This window comes from Parambassis ranga, chromosome 15 (genome assembly GCF_900634625.1).
Source record: "Parambassis ranga chromosome 15, fParRan2.1, whole genome shotgun sequence".
Classification (NCBI taxonomy): Eukaryota; Metazoa; Chordata; class Actinopteri; family Ambassidae; genus Parambassis; species Parambassis ranga.
This window is the reverse complement of record NC_041035.1, coordinates 9,047,427-9,064,698: the sequence shown is the minus strand read 5'-3', so window position 1 is coordinate 9,064,698 and position 17,272 is coordinate 9,047,427. Positions and strand designations below refer to the sequence as shown.

The 17,272-nt window shown below is 39.6% G+C and overlaps 1 protein-coding gene across 2 annotated transcripts in view; it reads left to right on the top strand.

Annotated features, from left to right (window-relative positions):
• LOC114447090 (disintegrin and metalloproteinase domain-containing protein 12-like) overlaps positions 1–17,272 on the top strand; it is a 67,471-nt gene that overhangs the window by 22,153 nt on the left and 28,046 nt on the right. For both annotated transcript variants that reach the window (XM_028423122.1, XM_028423121.1), the window contains exons 4-10: positions 8,670–8,748; positions 10,765–10,841; positions 11,856–12,045; positions 12,690–12,755; positions 13,527–13,598; positions 14,065–14,234; positions 14,451–14,535. In XM_028423122.1, the coding sequence (XP_028278923.1) occupies positions 8,670–8,748; positions 10,765–10,841; positions 11,856–12,045; positions 12,690–12,755; positions 13,527–13,598; positions 14,065–14,234; positions 14,451–14,535 (739 nt within the window). The remainder of the gene's footprint in view (positions 1–8,669; positions 8,749–10,764; positions 10,842–11,855; positions 12,046–12,689; positions 12,756–13,526; positions 13,599–14,064; positions 14,235–14,450; positions 14,536–17,272) is intronic.

The following is a 17,272-nucleotide window of genomic DNA, read 5'->3' as shown; positions in this document are numbered from 1 at the left end:
ACAAGATACAGCTTATAGGGATTATTAAGATTTTGCTGAGGTTCCTCAGTTAAACATACAAATCTGTTAGATTGGCATAATCATATGTTCATGTGCGTGGGCTGAATATAATATACAGTTTGCATTTCAAAATGCAAACCACATACTGCAGTTTCCCTTGCCAAACCCAGCCCTAGTGTTCACCTAAACCCACCATGTTTTGAGGTTAAACAAGCTTTACCTTAAAATGTCAAGCAAGCATTATGTGTGACTGTGAAAAGTTTTATGCCCCCACAACATGAGCAATACACACAAGCACACAACATACAATAGCTTAAACACACAAGGAAGTGAGTGTTCACAATAAATCCAGATGTTCCTTGGGAAACAAGGAAGTGCATCATATGATTTACTTGAAGGGGAAGTTTTTACTGAGCCCATGTTCAATTGTTTAACAACAACACTGTTTAAATACAAAAATCAGTGATTAATTTTTCTATAAGAAATAAAATATTGCAGTGGTTTTGGAAATAAATCTGTACTGTTTATTTATTAGTCAATATATTATATATATAATAAATGTAAACTAATCAAGCCTAATATAATTCTATATTTATCAACAATACTGATATTGTGACTACAAGAAAAATCATATAAATAAAACACGAACACACAGAACGCATCAAAATTGAAGAAGAATTTAAGTTTAAATTATGTTGTAATCAGTCATTCCAGTATGATGTGTGCCTTATTGTTGTATCTCAGCAATTTATTTGTCAGTTTTAAATCAGATAGATGGGATAGCCAGTTTTTTATTAACTTGATATCCTCATATTTTGAAGATATACAGCACTGTAGACCTTGAACTCCCAATTTTTTGTAAACCTTTTATAGACCTTATTGAAAACCCGCAAGCTTTATGACTTCTATACCCGTGGTCAGTGGGTCAATAAAATTCAGTGACATGCCACAGACTGCAACCCAAAATCTGAACTCTCATTAACTTAAAAGCACTTTGTTGTTTTACCACCCATAGCCTGTCCAATAATTGACATCTCCCGCTCAATACCCAGCCGCCATGATGACTCACATTACACTGCATCAGCACGAGTGACAGATTGCTCACCCTGATCCTTATGTTAAACTGATACATCAGTGCCAAGTGAAAGTTTCCATCTCCCCTGTGTTTGTGGGGTAATGGGCTGGAGAATGACAGATTGTATGCTATTATCTTATTGGAGAATCAGTGCAGCATCCATGAAAGTGTAAAGAGTGAACTTAATGACGTGAGACTTTTTTTTTTTAAGATGAAGGGAAGAAAGCTTCATGCGGTCTGGGACTGGAGTGATGATAGTGTGGGACGTGTGTAGTCAGTGGCGCTGCAGTGTGTTATAATCAAATAAAAAAAAAAAGTTTTACAGTTGTCTGTCAATTTTTAGGCTTTTAAAATATAGCAAGGAAGTCATAGATGGATTGTTGGAAAGCAGATTCATATTGATATGCACCAGTTATTTAATTTATTTTTTTTAGTTACAAAATCAATGAATGAGGAAGACAAAAAATAAAGGAAAATGGAAGAAAAATGAAAGACATATTTAATGTTTTTTTTCTGCTCAGCTCTTAATTGCATATTTTCCCTGAAGACAAAAAAGTATGGCTGAACAATGAGGCTGCCCGCGGGAACCACCATAGATTAATTGGACAGATAGGAACCCTCTGACATTAACATTTATGCATTTGTTTACTCTTTTTCAATGAATAATAATAGGCCACCTCCCTTGAAGATCCCTAGTCTCTCATTAGTTCCGGTGTGTAGCTTGTTATGGATGGGAAAATTGAAGCGGCAAAAGCATAAAATAAAACTTAGTTCTGGGTAGGCATGCAAACCTATTTCCAGAGGTTGTCTGGAATATTGCTTTCTCACAGATTTTAATGACAAACTGATGCCTCTTCACACTTGTTATCTATGTTATCAGTTTCAGCATGAAGATGAACAACAGGGATGGTGTTGTTGTGGTAGGTTCTGTCTAACAAAAGGGTAGATCTATTGACTGGGTGTTTTAAATTAATATCTTTCTTTCTATCTATCTTTAAATATCTTTAAAATATCTTTCGCATGGTTCTTCCGAACTCTTCGAAAGATTGTGATCAAATAAAGCTCGGGGAGATATTGTGTATTTTTAGTTTGATGTTTTTACTGGCACAAAACCTCTGACTAAGGGTCCATTCTCTAGTAGAAGGTCAATGTTACTTGTTTTGAATAGTCCTGACTCCTGAGATAGTAGAGTCACTTTCATCATAATGTGCTGTGCAGTCCAATTTCCTGTCCAGGGAAAAGATAATGGAGAACAAGTTGACTATAGTTTGTTTTTTGGCCTAGCATGGACCTGTTTTTGTGTAACACCACTGTATAATGCTCCCTTTCCAAATCGCAGAGACCTGATCTCCATTGCATAATGAAAGACACTTGCTCTTATGTTCTGAAGGTGTGGTCTAGGGCAACAAATGAAAGCACTTCATCTTTGAGCAAATTGAAAGTTGAATTTAATCACTCCTTCTTAGTGATTGAAAATAATATTTATATCAGGCACCACACTGAGCAATAAATGCTACCAACAGCGTATTTTACAAATAGCCTATAATATATAGAGTTTATGGTTCACTGCTTGTTAATGGTGCTGATGTTGCCTCCAGGCATTTTAGGCTTGTACCATCATCATCTGCCACCTAGAAGTATGCTGTGCTCCTTTTGTTGTTTGGGAATTCATGCATTCCTTTTGCAACACATTTCACATTAACAATGTTTATCTGCACAAGCTTGCAGCATTAATTACAACAAAAGGCCTCAGTGGTGCAATATGTGCAGATTAAACACCACATGCCAGATTTGGTACAAAGTGGACAGGTTGAGGCTGTGCTACAACATCTGACCACATACCCAGAGAGAGAAGTTAGCTGTTGGCCAAGATTCATGCACAAGGCTCACTCTCACTGTTCTGTAGATGAGCACATTTTCCCTCACACGACTTTGACAAACCATTCCCTTTAAAGGGAGCAGGGGGAATATGACATCATGCTCTTTGTACAGTTATGAGGAAAAATATGTTTAGTGTGGGGATAGTTTTTTGTGTGTTAAATATTCCGGACTTGAAGGCCAGCAGCTATGAAACAGTTTATTCTTTTACAGGCTGTGCAGTGGTTGCTGTTAAAATACACAGCTGAGGAAAATAATAACAGTGATGTAGCTTCAGTACAAATTGCAATGTTCCACTCCCACAGTGAGGAGTGAAAACTATAAAACACTTCTCCATTTGTAATCCTTGTTTTGCACCTGCAGCTTTTCATTTTTTAGCAAAATTCTTTCATCAATTCTTGAGACTTTTTAAGACTCCATGGTCATAAAATGCAGTGCCAGTAAAAAGCAATCAGTGGTAAAAAGTAGAAGTATCTGCAAGCATAAAAGATAAGGCGACCATCCCCCTGCTATAAAAGAAAATAAAACCCATTGGAGATATAAAGGACAGTACTGTAAGTCATGTGGAGAAAGCAGAGGAATTAAACCGACTCCAGTGATCTTTGAGTACTTGAGACTCTCACATGCAGTACAGCAAATTGATCTAGAGAGTGGTACGATCCAACAATCAAGTATGGGTACTTGCAGTGCATCTCCTTTTTGAGGGATGCTGTCCATTTCCAGTCTCTAATCACCAGCTGCCTCCTGTCCCCCCAAGGAGAAAAATCACAGTCTGTCACCTCCTGTCATTTCTTCTTATTACTTTCTCTCAACTCTAATATATTATCTTTTATGGTGCCTGCATTGCTCATTTTATTTGGTAACAAGTCAAGCAGTCATGAAAGGAATCATCTGGCCAGTGATGTGGCTAATACAAAAAGATGTCTTTAGAAATTATTAGCATATAGGTTGCCTGTGAGGTGCTTATTTTTAGAGAGAGAGAGAGAGAGTGGGGGGGGGGGGGGGTGCATGATTCATCATTCACTTCTGCTTTGTTGCGTAGGAAGTCCTTTTTTCTCCCTCTGAGGCCTTTTTTACTGATGTGATGACTTCACTCGCCGTAGGCACTACATCACACATCCAACTGCGAAGCCTGAGGTGAGGGACAGAGAGGAGGTCGTTGGAATGAGTACGTACCTTCTTGGTGATTGAATGGTGTAAAGGCAGGCTGTTTATATGAACAACAATAAAACAGGTTATAGCTGGTAGTTGTTGTATATTACCACTGGTACACAGAGTCATTGGTAAATTTGTACCTGCAGGGCTATCTCTCGTCTTTAATCTCTAAAAACAAACTTGGTAGAAATGTCTTAGGATTTGGGTTTCCTTTTCCTGTGATCACAATATTATTTTACAAGAAGTGTCGTCATTTGGACCTGTGTGAACTCGCTGTAGATTGATTTCAAAGTGAACAAGCTGCTCTTTCTTTGACTTTCAACTAACCAAAGATGGATCTTGACTCATTAAGGAGCTATCTTTGCTTTGGTGGGTTGGTATTTACATAGGCTAGGCCCATGAACATGCTTCTTTGAATAGAATAGAATAGAAATACTTTATCTCAAGCTGGGAAATTTTGAATATTGTTTCTCTGCCTAATAAAGCATTAGTCGTAGAATATTTTAGTTGGCTGTCTCATAAATGTGACTTTTTAGTCTCACTAATGACAGAACTATAAGTTAGCCAACCAGTTTGTTCAAGACTGAAGAGACTCTACTTTTATTGGATGGTTTTTCAGCCTTTTTTGCATCAGTCGATAAAGCCTAAAGACTTCAGTAATTCATAATCCTTGTGTGTCACCCCAAAGCTGCCATTGTTAGTTGGAATACTGCAATGATAGGTTGTCATTGAGTTGGTACAGATGCACATGGAGAAATGTCTCTTCAGTGAGACATCTCAAATTCTTTTGGATGGATCTACATGTTCATTCTCAACGTAAATCCTTTTTATTTTATTCATATCTCCATTATTCCTAAACTAATTGTGGATGTCAATGAAATAGTCAGTGCCTCACTTAAATGTAATGTAGGATTAGGTTCTTTAGTGTTAGCTGCAACTGCATGGATGGGGCTTTCAAATATGATGCATTCTGTATTTGACCAGCAGCTTCCTCCAGATGTGCTGCTCTAGTTTGCTTTGTATCATGTCATTGTATATACCTCTGTGACTGCTTATGAAGTGCAATTTTCTTGATTGGACTCCACGGGTGATATCATGTCACTCTTTCTTCTGTTTGGCACCAGTTTATTTATCTAATATTTGATAGTATAGTGTAAATGAGTCTTTAATAGTACCCAGTGTAGAGACAACACAGATAATCACAGGTCTGTCAAGCTTTAAGGTACATTAACACTTCGGTGTGTTTGTGATCAAAAGGAGCACAAATAGACAGGCTGATGTTTATAAAACCACTACAGTAGATTGAAGAATGGCAGTTCAGGGGAATTTTGCTGTTTTGCTTCCTTTGCTCCTCCCACCCTCATTTCTGGCTTTGTACACTCCAGTACTCCCACCACAGCCAAGACTAAGCCAAAAGGACACTGAGCTGTATGTAAATCAATTTGGAATGCAGCCGTATGTGGAAATAGAATTAGACTTGTCAGCCACACCTCTTTAGTTCCTCCTCTCCTCTTCATCTCCCTCTCTCACCCCTTCTGTAGCTCTTTTCGGAGTTTGGCATACGGTGCCATAAGTAGCAGCTATAGGAAGGCTTAGGGTTAGGCTTGTGGGGGAGAGGGGATTAAAAGAAATCACTGAAGTTAGCACTCTTCAAAGGATGCTGAGAGACTGCAAGAGGAGCCACATTTCTCTCAAATGGTTTCATGCTCAAGGGGATTTGTGTAATGGTGAATTATTACATGAAGCATAGAGTCAAATATATGTAAATGAGTCTCAACACTAGAAATTTGCACAGAACATTGTAGTCTTCAGATGCCTGAGAGAAGAATGATATTAAACAAGAAGAGACACATCTAGTTTTGACTCCATCGATTACGCTGTAGTAGCCAGACTGCAAGCTTTGATTTGTTCGTTTCAAATTAAACTCATGTTTAATTCTCTGGCAACAACAGTTCTATCTGCCATAATTTCAGATATGAGAGAAAGTCATATCAGCCAGTTTGTTTCTGCAGCAGAAAAAGGAAAAAAAGCATTCTCTATGGTCTGGTGTAATGAGCTTTTCTGCTGCCCTTGTCTGTAATATGCTGGTATACAGTATACATATACTTCATGTTCACTATCCACTTACGTCAATAGATGGAATAGGCACAAACTGTATGTTCATCTTAGATATCAGGGATCAGGTTATAGATCATCTATTACAGCAATACAAGGACTCTTCTTGCAAAAGATGTGTGGGTGGATTTACTAGATGTTTTTTTTCTAATGGTGAATCATACTTATTATTGTCAAACAATATAAGTACAAAGGCTATTGTGAAATGCTGTTCACCTGATGTCTGAGAAATAATCAATAATTTATGTAGTAAAATAAATACATTTTGAGAGAAGTTAAATTAATTCTGACGAGCAGCTTGTAAGAGGCTGAATGAAAGCGATGGGAGATTATTTTTGTAGACAAATAACAGTATTTTCTGCCTCCCAGAGGTGCAGTTAAATAGCCTGTCATTCATCACAATTAACCTGACTGACTATTAGGGGATTGTTAATTAGATGTTACAGTATGTCTAATGAATCACAACGCACCCTTTAGGACCACAGAATCCATGGGTATTGACTTAAGCAATTATAGAAGATTTATTTAATATACTTTATTTGGAAAGTGTGGAGAATTTTGTAACAATCACATTCATTCACACCTACAGCTTTGACAGTTTGAGGCTTAAATCAGAATTTCACATGCAATCAAGACAAAAAAAACACACGCATACACACACAAACACACATGTTCATTTTGCACATCCATCAGAAGCTCAAGCACTTATGTTCCATTCATAAATTCTACCACCTGTTTCTTACAACATACCCCAAGAAAATACAAAGTAGCACATCTCACTATGTTTATTTGTAGACCAATTCATCTGCCACTCACCATTACCATTTGGTGACTGGCAGATGAATTGTTGTTACCAAGAAAGGGGGATAATTAGATCCAAATAGTCTGATATTAATATGGAAAGTGCACACTTGGTTGGAATAGAAAGCGTTTTTAAATAAACTTAGAGGAAGTATCAGTTCAAACATTAAGGGCACAACAGAAAGATGGGGAAAAGCATCTGATCCATCATTGTAAGACTCACACTGCCTTACCACACAGATGAATTGTAACCAGTGAGGGCAGAGGAAATTCTCCTCAAACACACAGTAAACACTCGTGGCCTCATAAACTCTGTGTACTCTTGCCAAGGAGTTGATTACAGGGAGATTCCACCATGTCAATCCAGCAGCTTTTCTACTGTATGTGTCGTGGTACCAGGGCCCACGCCTCCCTAAGCTGGCTTTCCCAACATGTCCCCAAATACACAGCACGGGAGCATTTACTTGGAATTACTGCTCACTTGACACAAATCCCATCTTTTACTGCAAACAGAGCATTTTGGAGCTGAACTATCACCATATGTTGTAGTGGTGTTGTAAGGAGGTGACTGTTCATCAGTGTCACTTTTTAAATGCTGTTTTTGCAGTTCAGTATAAAGATACACATTTTGGGATTTTCCATTAAGCATACAGCGTCTGATGTGTCATCTATTTTTAATGAGATATACCGGGCTCTTCAAAGTGATTACTGGCCGCTTGGCTTATCAGATTTGGTTTAGAGCTTGCTAATGGCATGATAAGGCACATTAAAGCGATAATAAGTATTTAATGAAGTTAAATGTGGTCAGGCTTGGGGGAAAGAGGATTGATTCTTTTTTAAACAGGTCATTAAAAAATGAACTTTAAATATCCAGAAGGATGTTTAATGGTCCTGAAGTAGGAAAACAATGTGCATTATTGGCCTAATCCAGTCTCATCCCATTCTGTTTTTGGGTACATGCAAGCTGTGTGGGATGGCGGATGGCACAGCGTTGTAGGATGTGCGTGCGAGTCCCCCTGCGATTTGGCAAATGCTGCGTTCCAGTTTTTAAATCGTCTCCATCTCTTCTTCTGCCTGTATGACCTGACTGACCTAAACTAAAAGTGACTATTATGCGTTATGATCACCTGAGGGAAAATACATTGGAGTTGTTCTTAGTTTTAGAAATAAGTGTCCCTTTTCATACACATACGTACCCTATGATCATCCTGCCTGATGTCAGTGCGATTATGCAGCTGCAGAAGATGGGTGTTCCTGCTGCTCCTTTGCCAAAGCTTGGGGTGGGGCTCTCCACGTCCATCTGTTCATGGCCTTAGGAGGACAACACACACACACACACACACAGACAGTTTAAAATATCTTCACAAATGCAGAGAAACACACATGCACGAAATAATTACCTCAGCAGGGATTCAATGCAGTCATGCTGAATACCAGGGGATTCAAGGACACGTACAAATCACCTAATAAATTCACAGTAAATCAAGTCTCTCCTAGCCTTAGAATATTAAACACTTCGTCCACATCACCCTCCCAAAATCCTTCTGAGCAGCACAGAATCTACATAAAAAAACAACTCAGGGATCAAGTTTTCTAATCACTGCAGGTTCACGTGTCTAATGTGTCTCTCTGTTTCTCTTCTTAGGGGACTTTTTGCAAGCCATTACACAGAGACACATTACCTGAAGGATGGAAGTGCTGTCACCGGTGCTCACAACTTCACGGTACGGTGGCTCAAGTGCTTCTGACATTTATTGTAAAGTTGACGTGCAGTCATGTTGTAAAAACTGACCCTTCAAAAATGTTCACTAAGACGGATGTTTCTTTTTTCAGGATCAGATATAGAGTGTTGTAATGAACGTTTCAATGCTTTCAATTGCTTTTATGGCCTAGTGTGAGAATTATTGTGGCTGACTTCATCCTAAGCTGCTGGTTGTTTCTTAGCCAGCATTGCCATCAGGGTTTTATTATGGAATCCCCTTTTAACAGCTAATGTATTCCTGACTGTTTCATTCCGCTGAAATCAAAACGCTTGCTGCTTCTTTGAAAATGAAGAAAAGATTTTTTCCTCTCGTGATTTTTGAGCACTTGTCAAGACCACTTACTGTGGCACATGAATGGTTTACACGGCTCATGGAAGAAAATCTAGGCAGTATGCATTAAAACTGTAATGTATTTTTCCAACAGGTAGATGTTTTTCGAAGCCATTATGGAGGTGAGAGAGGTTTGTCTGGCACTGCAGAAAGCCTTCGTTTTTAGTTAACAGTCTCTATTGTAATCCAGATGTATGGAAATCATGAAACTGAGCAGCGGTGAGGACAGTTTGACAGGTTGCTTACAGCTTAAAGGAGCAATGTTTGGTAACTCAGAAATGAGTGACAAGTCAGGTTTTTGCAAAGTTATGCAAACAGTTTTTGTCACAAGAATTGCATCAGGTTGTCGCATAGACATACTGTAATGATTTAGATAGCTTTATGCAGCTGAACACCTTCAGCACCTGTTGTCATTGAACTCTGCTAACAGCCAAACAGGGATCAGTGGAAAGATATGTGCTGTAATTATAGTCTGCCATTCATAGTTAAGCAAAAAGCCACTGAAAATATAATGAGTGTGCTTATCTAGCATATAGGTCAACACAAAATTAAGCTGAAGAGTAAATCAGGATGTAAATTAACAGAATTCTTATTTGCGTTATTCAAACTTCATTTGTGTTTGGTTTATATGTGTTGCCAGTTTTAAACACTAAGCTAACAGATGAAAATGTATAGCATGTCAAATAAACTCTCAGTAGGTTTCCTGAACAACAGTGGCAGGTCTAGCCTTTGCTCTCTTGGCATCAACCTAATCCAATATGATCCCAACCTTTGCATGACAACTGGCAAACTGTGACAAACCCATATGTTATGTACAGTGACCAAAACTGCTTTTTGTATGAGGGTTTTGCAGAAATATAGAAGGTGTACCATGTAATATTTTAATGTGTAAGTGAAATACCATTATTTACAACCACAGAAATACTTAAGTGGAAACATCAGTAAAAGTGGCTGTTGAGAGGCTTACCAAGATGCAGGATATTTTAATATTTCAATGGAATGCATTTAGTGGCTGTAATATTTCACACAAGTATTAAGTATCAGTAAAGTTGCCTGATGTTTTCTTTTGTTAAAGGTGAACACATTTAGAACAAGTGTTGTCCTTTAGCTGCTCTGTATTTGATGTGGATGGGAAATGCTCAGCATAGTGGTTAATGACAGCTGATTTAAGAAGGCAAAGAAAGTCAGTTCTGCTGCTCTCTGTGTGCTCAGATTGTTTTTCCACTGTGTTCGAGGAGCCTTAAAAGTCCTCCTTCCCTTCTACAAGACCACTCTGATGGAATAATGAATGATAAACAATTATTATTTACTGTCACCTTCCATGTGTGTCAGTTTTCTGTCTTTTCTTCAACCGAGTGGGTTGCATTAATGTCAAATGGCCTGTTTGTATAGAGAGGCAGAGGAGGATAGACTGCTCTGCAGAGCATGCTAATTAAAATGAGGCCAGCATAAGCATAGTGCCAGTGTGCCGTGTCCTCTTTTGCTCTTTTGAAGTCAGGTAAGAGCTACAATGGTGCTCCACGAAAAGTGGCGAGCAGTGTTTTTCCGTACAGATAATACATTTTTAATCACATTATCCAGTAGGGGATGCATTCTTTTCATAAAATGTTTTCATCTCTACTATATGAAGCCTTTTTCTTCTTTTAGAATAACTGCTACTACCATGGGGAAGTGCAAGCGCATCCGAACTCTGATGTTACCCTCAGTGCCTGCACAGGCCTTCGGTAAGAGACATTTTGTATTCAAACAACATCTCATCCCTGCCCTTTAAGTGCTATTTGCCACTGCAATGTTTATATTTACTTAAGTCACTCAGCACAGCAGCCCGTCTCTCTTAAGCCCCTTAAGCGTGCTGTCACTAAGTTGGTGTGTGACTCGCAGGAATAAAAGAAAATGTCACACCTTATTGTCTTTGTCCACAGAGGTGTCCACTCTGCGCTCATTTTGGCAGTAATTGGCATCTTGCTGTTGCTAATGACTAACCGCAATTCCAAGTATGTTTTACTCTGGGTCTGATCCAGGTTTTTGCCTCCTGCTTAATTAAACAGGAAGAAACATGCTTAGCTTGCCATAACGACCTTTTGTCAACACAGTAACTGCTGAAGCGATTCTGATGCGTAGTGTATCCGTGCGTATGTTACAAGCTCCTGCGAGATTCACTAAATCACATAGTAATCTGTTTACCTGATGGTTAATGTCCTCTCTACATGTGTCAGGCTGAGTTACAGTGCACACAGTGAGCACGTTACTAAGAAAAACGTTTACTCCATCAACACATGTACATACAGGGCTGCTTCTCTCCCTGGCTTTTCCTTTCGGTTGCTAAAATACATTGTGCTGATTTTATACACAGTTGTGGACAAGGTCCAAACTGTGGATGTGACAACCACTCCCCACTGTAGGTAATACAGGGTGGTGACTGTACTTCAAAGAAACCCAACTTTAAGGCACCACTCTTAGTCTTAGATGTAAGAGATGTGCTCGTAATCAAAAATGTCTGTTGTATAACTAAAAGTATGACGTGTTGATTATTCACCCTTAAGAACCTGCATTGATTAAATAAAATATAGTTTCATAGTTTCACTTGGCTTCAGTGAAATTGTGCTCATAGGAAAATCACATCCTCAGTTGTCACATATTCGATTAGAAGGAGAGCCACATTCAATCAAATTTTGCTTTTGAGAGATTGGTCATGCTTTTGAAGCTTTGTTTTCCGACTTGCTCTGCTGTCTCTGCAGAGGCTTCATTGCACTTGAAAACAAGACATTCATCATTGAGCCTGTGGAAGGCCGTGTTACTGGGGCCCACTTTGTATACAGAGTGGAAGAGCTGAAACTGACCACAGGATCCTGCGGCCATGGCTTCAACATGTCCTCCATTCCCACAGAAAACCACATAAAAAGCCCCTTCCAGTCCTTCCATTCAAGGGTGAGAGGTGTATCTTGTTTTGTCTTATCTAAAAGCATGTTACAGTTTTCAGATTCAGTGTTTCCGAAGGATGAGGCCAAGACTCAGCTGATGAAAGATGAATGGGAGTTTGACCAAACATGAGAATACTGGCAGGCTCATCCGTTTGGATAAGTTGCCTCAGGGTGTTGCCTTGGGCTTGACACTCATTTTATCTGTGCTCCGAGCCCAGAGTCAAGGGCTCATGCAGACGCTTTGGCTGATGATTTGCATGAGCAGGTGCAGCATCCATCTGCTCCTATTTCTAAGCATTATAGACCCCATTGAGTCAGGAAGTGAAACTTACCTCATATACTACTTAATGACTGCTGAGAAGCTGAGTAACTGAGGGTTACACTAACCGGTTACTAATTACAGCTTCATTTGTGCTATATAGGAGTGAGTTGGGAATTGATTTTCTCTTGTAACTCTTGACAACATAGCAAATATTAGTTTCCATGCATTATTGGACTCAAAGGGCTCATCTTAAAGGAATTGATTTAGGTTAATAATAATGAGAACTGATGACAGATGCAGTGACTAGATCTTGTAGAAGCAGAAAATGTCATTATATTTTGCCATTTTCAATAAATGTCTGACATACAACTTCTGTGTTCTTACATCAGCATAAAAGGCATGCTCAGAAGACAACAAAATATGTCGAGCTGATCATCGTTGCAGACAACAGAGAGGTAAAGCATCTACTATGCATGTGTATGAGTACAGGGTTTAACAAACAAAAACGGCACCACACAACAAGCCTGTGCAGGTTAAGCTGAAGTAACAGCAGCAGGTCCCATTGGAGCTGCAGAAAGAGGTGAGTGTGCAGCAGGCAGTGTGGTCTTGTGGCAGCAGTTCTGCTCTGACAGGAAGTTCTGTTTGCAAATACCCAGTGGGGCAGGCAGGAAACAGGAAAAAGCCATGTGAATACAGAAGCGTCTCCCGTAAGCACTGACGAGCTCATTGTGGGGTTTCCTTCTGACAGCCCTCTGTTAATACTGCTGACCTGATTGGAAGGAGAGGAAATATAAAGAAAACGGGATAAAGTCTGTTATAAGGCTCTGATTTGAAGTCTAGAATCCACGCAGGTGGATTCACAGCAGGGTGGAAATGGAAGGTCTGACTTTGTTGCTGTTCAGATCCAAATTTTTGCAGGCTGTCATAGCTGCCAATATACCTGCTCCCTGTGGCTGCGCCATTCGTCTCTCTAGCACAAGGAGATTTTTCAAGATCCAGATGGTCACAGCTTGACAACCTGCCGAACACACATAAAAACGTATTGCATGTGAATATTTAAAGGAGCTCATTCATATAAAACCACTGCGTTTGTGTATGTTTGTGCGTGTGTGTTTTTTTAGCTCTGCAAATTACTCCACTTGCTTATGATCATGAAACACCTTCTTAAACGTGAGTGTAAACTCCCATTTCTTCTGATTACTGATTACATGCAGTTCTATTTCCAGTTTCAGAAACAGGGGAAGGACTTGGAGAAGGTGAAGCAGAGACTGGCAGAGATAGCCAATTATGTGGACAAGGTAAAACATTCTCTCCCCTTTGCTCAGGAGGGATAAATCACTTTTTTAAAATAGAAATATTGTTGGCAGCAGAGATTAATGGGATGACTCTGTGATGTATTAATTTCCTTCTATAGCAGCTGATTTTAGTCTTGCCTAAAATCCTCTACAAGAGCTACGAATCTATAGCACACAGACACAGTAGGTAGATGAATTTAGAAGCTGGTATTTAGAAATAGAAACAACATGCTCTGATCATGTGAAAACAAGAAAAGGGACCTTCTTTCTGATGCACTTGGAGAGGCTTCAGGTTTTCCATAACGAGAAGTAATATTATTTGGTTAATTGAGCAACCAGAGGCAACTAATGTTGTGTCATTTGTTTGAAGGACTTTTTTTATTACATTTTTTTATATAATCTAATTTCATTCTCTCTTACACCCTCTCTCTCTCTCTCTCTCTCGCCTTATCAACATGGCCCCCTTCAGTTCTACAGGGCCCTGAATATCCGGGTGGCCCTGGTGGGACTTGAAGTGTGGAGTGACTCTGATAAATGTCCCATCACCCAGGATCCCTTCACCACCCTGCACGAGTTCCTAGATTGGAGAAAAGTCAAGCTGCTCCCACAAAAGCCTCATGACAATGCTCAGCTCATAAGGTGGACATTTGATTTACACTCTGTAAATAAAGAAATGCAATTATACGATTCCTCCAATCATTTAACAAACTACTTTTAAATATTGCTGGAAGTTAAAGCTGTGATTGCTGCTACAACAAAACATACACTTTAAAATCAAAGAGTTAAAAACACACAGAGTAGGCACTATAATCAGCCCTTTAATCAGTTTTTCTCCCTTTCTTATGTTCTGTGCAGTGGGGTTTATTTCCAGGGCACTACCATTGGCATGGCGCCCATTATGAGCATGTGCACAGCTGAGCAGTCTGGAGGCATTGTGATGGTGAGTATTAAACCTTCTGGCTGCTCCCTCCGCCATCCTCTTTGTCTGCGTTGCCTGATTGTATCAGCTCGGACATTGTTCAGATTCAGCAGGCTAACACAATCCAGACATGATTTACACAGAAAAGGTGTTGGCTGTTTGCTGGAAGGGCACTCACATACAGGTCTGCCAGGAAGTCCTGCTTTAAAACATAATGATATTTATGCTGGCACTCCCCTAATATTACTGTACTCTCCCATATGCACATCACAATATGTAAAATTGTACTCTCGGGTGGCTTGATCTGCTAAAACACACTCCTGTTGCAAGACAATTTGAAGTCCTGCAGCCATGCAATCCATCTTATGTGTGTCAACTGTATTACCTTACCAAGACACACAGGGGCACAAGTTAAATCCACATTAATGGTCTCTCTACACAGGTTACCAAAGCCCTGCTGATACTCCTCTAAACCTGGACTAGATACAGGCATAGACACTGCCTGACTTTGGTGACCTGGCATTGTTATTAAGAATAAAATCAATGCAGTAGCCCATCCATTTGGATGAGCTCATCTGTTGTAGTGTCCTGTCAGCAGGCTAAGCAGGCTATTCCTATTATACCTGTTCCTAGCAGAGTTTCCCACTTCCTCCTGGAGGAACTAATGCAATTCCCAGTCCATTTAAGACATGTGATCCCTCCAGTGTATTCTGGATCTCCTCACAGCTTGGCGGGCATCAGTAGTCCAGAAGCAGGCCAATTGCAGTTGTTGCGGTCTGTATCACCACAATGTTTAGTCACATTTAAGGGTGAGTGCAGTGTGTCTGCTTTGTCATTCTATCTGTGACTACATCATTGCTGCAGGTGCGAGTTTAAATGAATATAAAAACCACTGGTATTTGGAAAGAGTTGCCTTTGAATTTGCTTTCTCTTCATTACAACACTGCACCAATCTTCATGTTCATGTCTGTAATAAATAACCTGTGATTACAGATTAAAATCACTATAGCGGTGTCTAAATGCTAGTTAACCTTTTGCCCTAGAACAGTGGCAAAGACAGAAGGAGTGATCAAACAATCAGGAAAAGTCTGCAGGTCTGTGTTTCAAAGAGTGAGGGGGCATATGAATGGACAGAGGGGTTTAACCTGAATTTAACTTTTATCTGGAAAATTATTGGATGTAATTCTTGCTGACTGAAACTGCAATGCAGTGTGGAGTCTCTGTTAACACTGAGAGGCAGCAGGGTGACAGCTGTCTCCTGAATGAGTCTAGTGCAGGTTGAATGTGCATTGAGCTGACCCACATCATGCTTTATGCAGCTCTGTCTGAAAGTGGTATAAAAAGGTTGGAGGGGCAGAGAGAGGTAAACCAAAAGCCACAGCTTTTAAACAGGACCACATTTACATTTTTATGAGACGCGATGAATTGTTCATACCAGCCCTTACAGAACACATTTTTGAATCATAATGCATTTTTTTAGACGCAACTGTGCATCACACTCGATACACTGATTTACCCACACAGTAAATTAGCTGCCTGTTAGGCTCCTCTGCCTGTTACAGCATTTGACACTCATCCCAAATTGCAAAGCTGTTATCAGTCCAATGCCATTATGCCTCAGCCCAGATGTGTATCTCCTTTTAATAGATATGTTTTCTGCTAGCAGTTAGTGTGGTGAGGCTTCTCCAGATGTTTGTCTTCCCCATTACTTACATGTGCCAGATGGTCTGGACCAAGATTAAAGGGCCACATAAGTAGTTAGAGAGTGGCCAGAGGAGATGAACTGTTAAAACCATACACTACCACATGATAAACTGCTCCAAATCTTCTATTTGGTTACATTTTTTTTCCAATTTTATACATTGTAAGATGTTTTATGTTGTTTCTTATTTCTGTCGGTAAATGATTTTCTTAAGTGGAAATTAAATTAGAAAGACTGTTAAAGTTTTACTTGGTTGTAACAAACACAACAACTTAACACTATCAACTCTAAAGTAATTACTGTGCCTTCTAAGAGTTCATTTCTAGTGACTGATGTTACACATTTTTGTGGGTAGCAAGACTATCATTTGTGCACACACAGATACAGTACAGACACACATTACAGTGGTAAACGTGACACAAGTGGAGGAAAGTTTTCCCATCCTTCCTGTTAAAAGGCAGGGTCTCCCTGTCATGCTGCTCTATAATCAGAGCAGGAAGTGGATCCGCTTGTCCTCAACTTTGACTTACGACCTCGCCTACAAAGGAAACGTGATTTTCTCATGTCTTTAGCAGAGAAACAAAGCCAGATATACAGTACTACGTGGGCGGCCCTTTTCTCAGGGGTTCCCGGATTTGAACTGCTGAATCATGCACATGAGTTTAAATACGCATGTTGGTTGGGTTTGGTATGCAGAACAATTACTCTGGCACAGACATGTATGAATTTTCACTACAGCAAAATGTGGTATTTTATATAAAAGCCTATAGGCTTTTATATAAAATAGCTGGATCTGATATGGAGGCTATGGTTACCCATATCACTTTTGTGTAAACCTGCAGAGAGGTTATTGTGTACTTCAGACAACCATAATTGCAGCATTAGTGGCACTCAGACAGACAGCAGTGATTAAGGAATCTGTATTCATAGTCACAGCGGGAGAAAATGTCTGAATTTTCCTGTCTTTTAATTTGCCCCCCCCCTGTCAATACTGACTTCATTTCTCAGTTACCTTCCAACAACATCCTGTCTCTATCTGCCTTTTACATAGTCTGT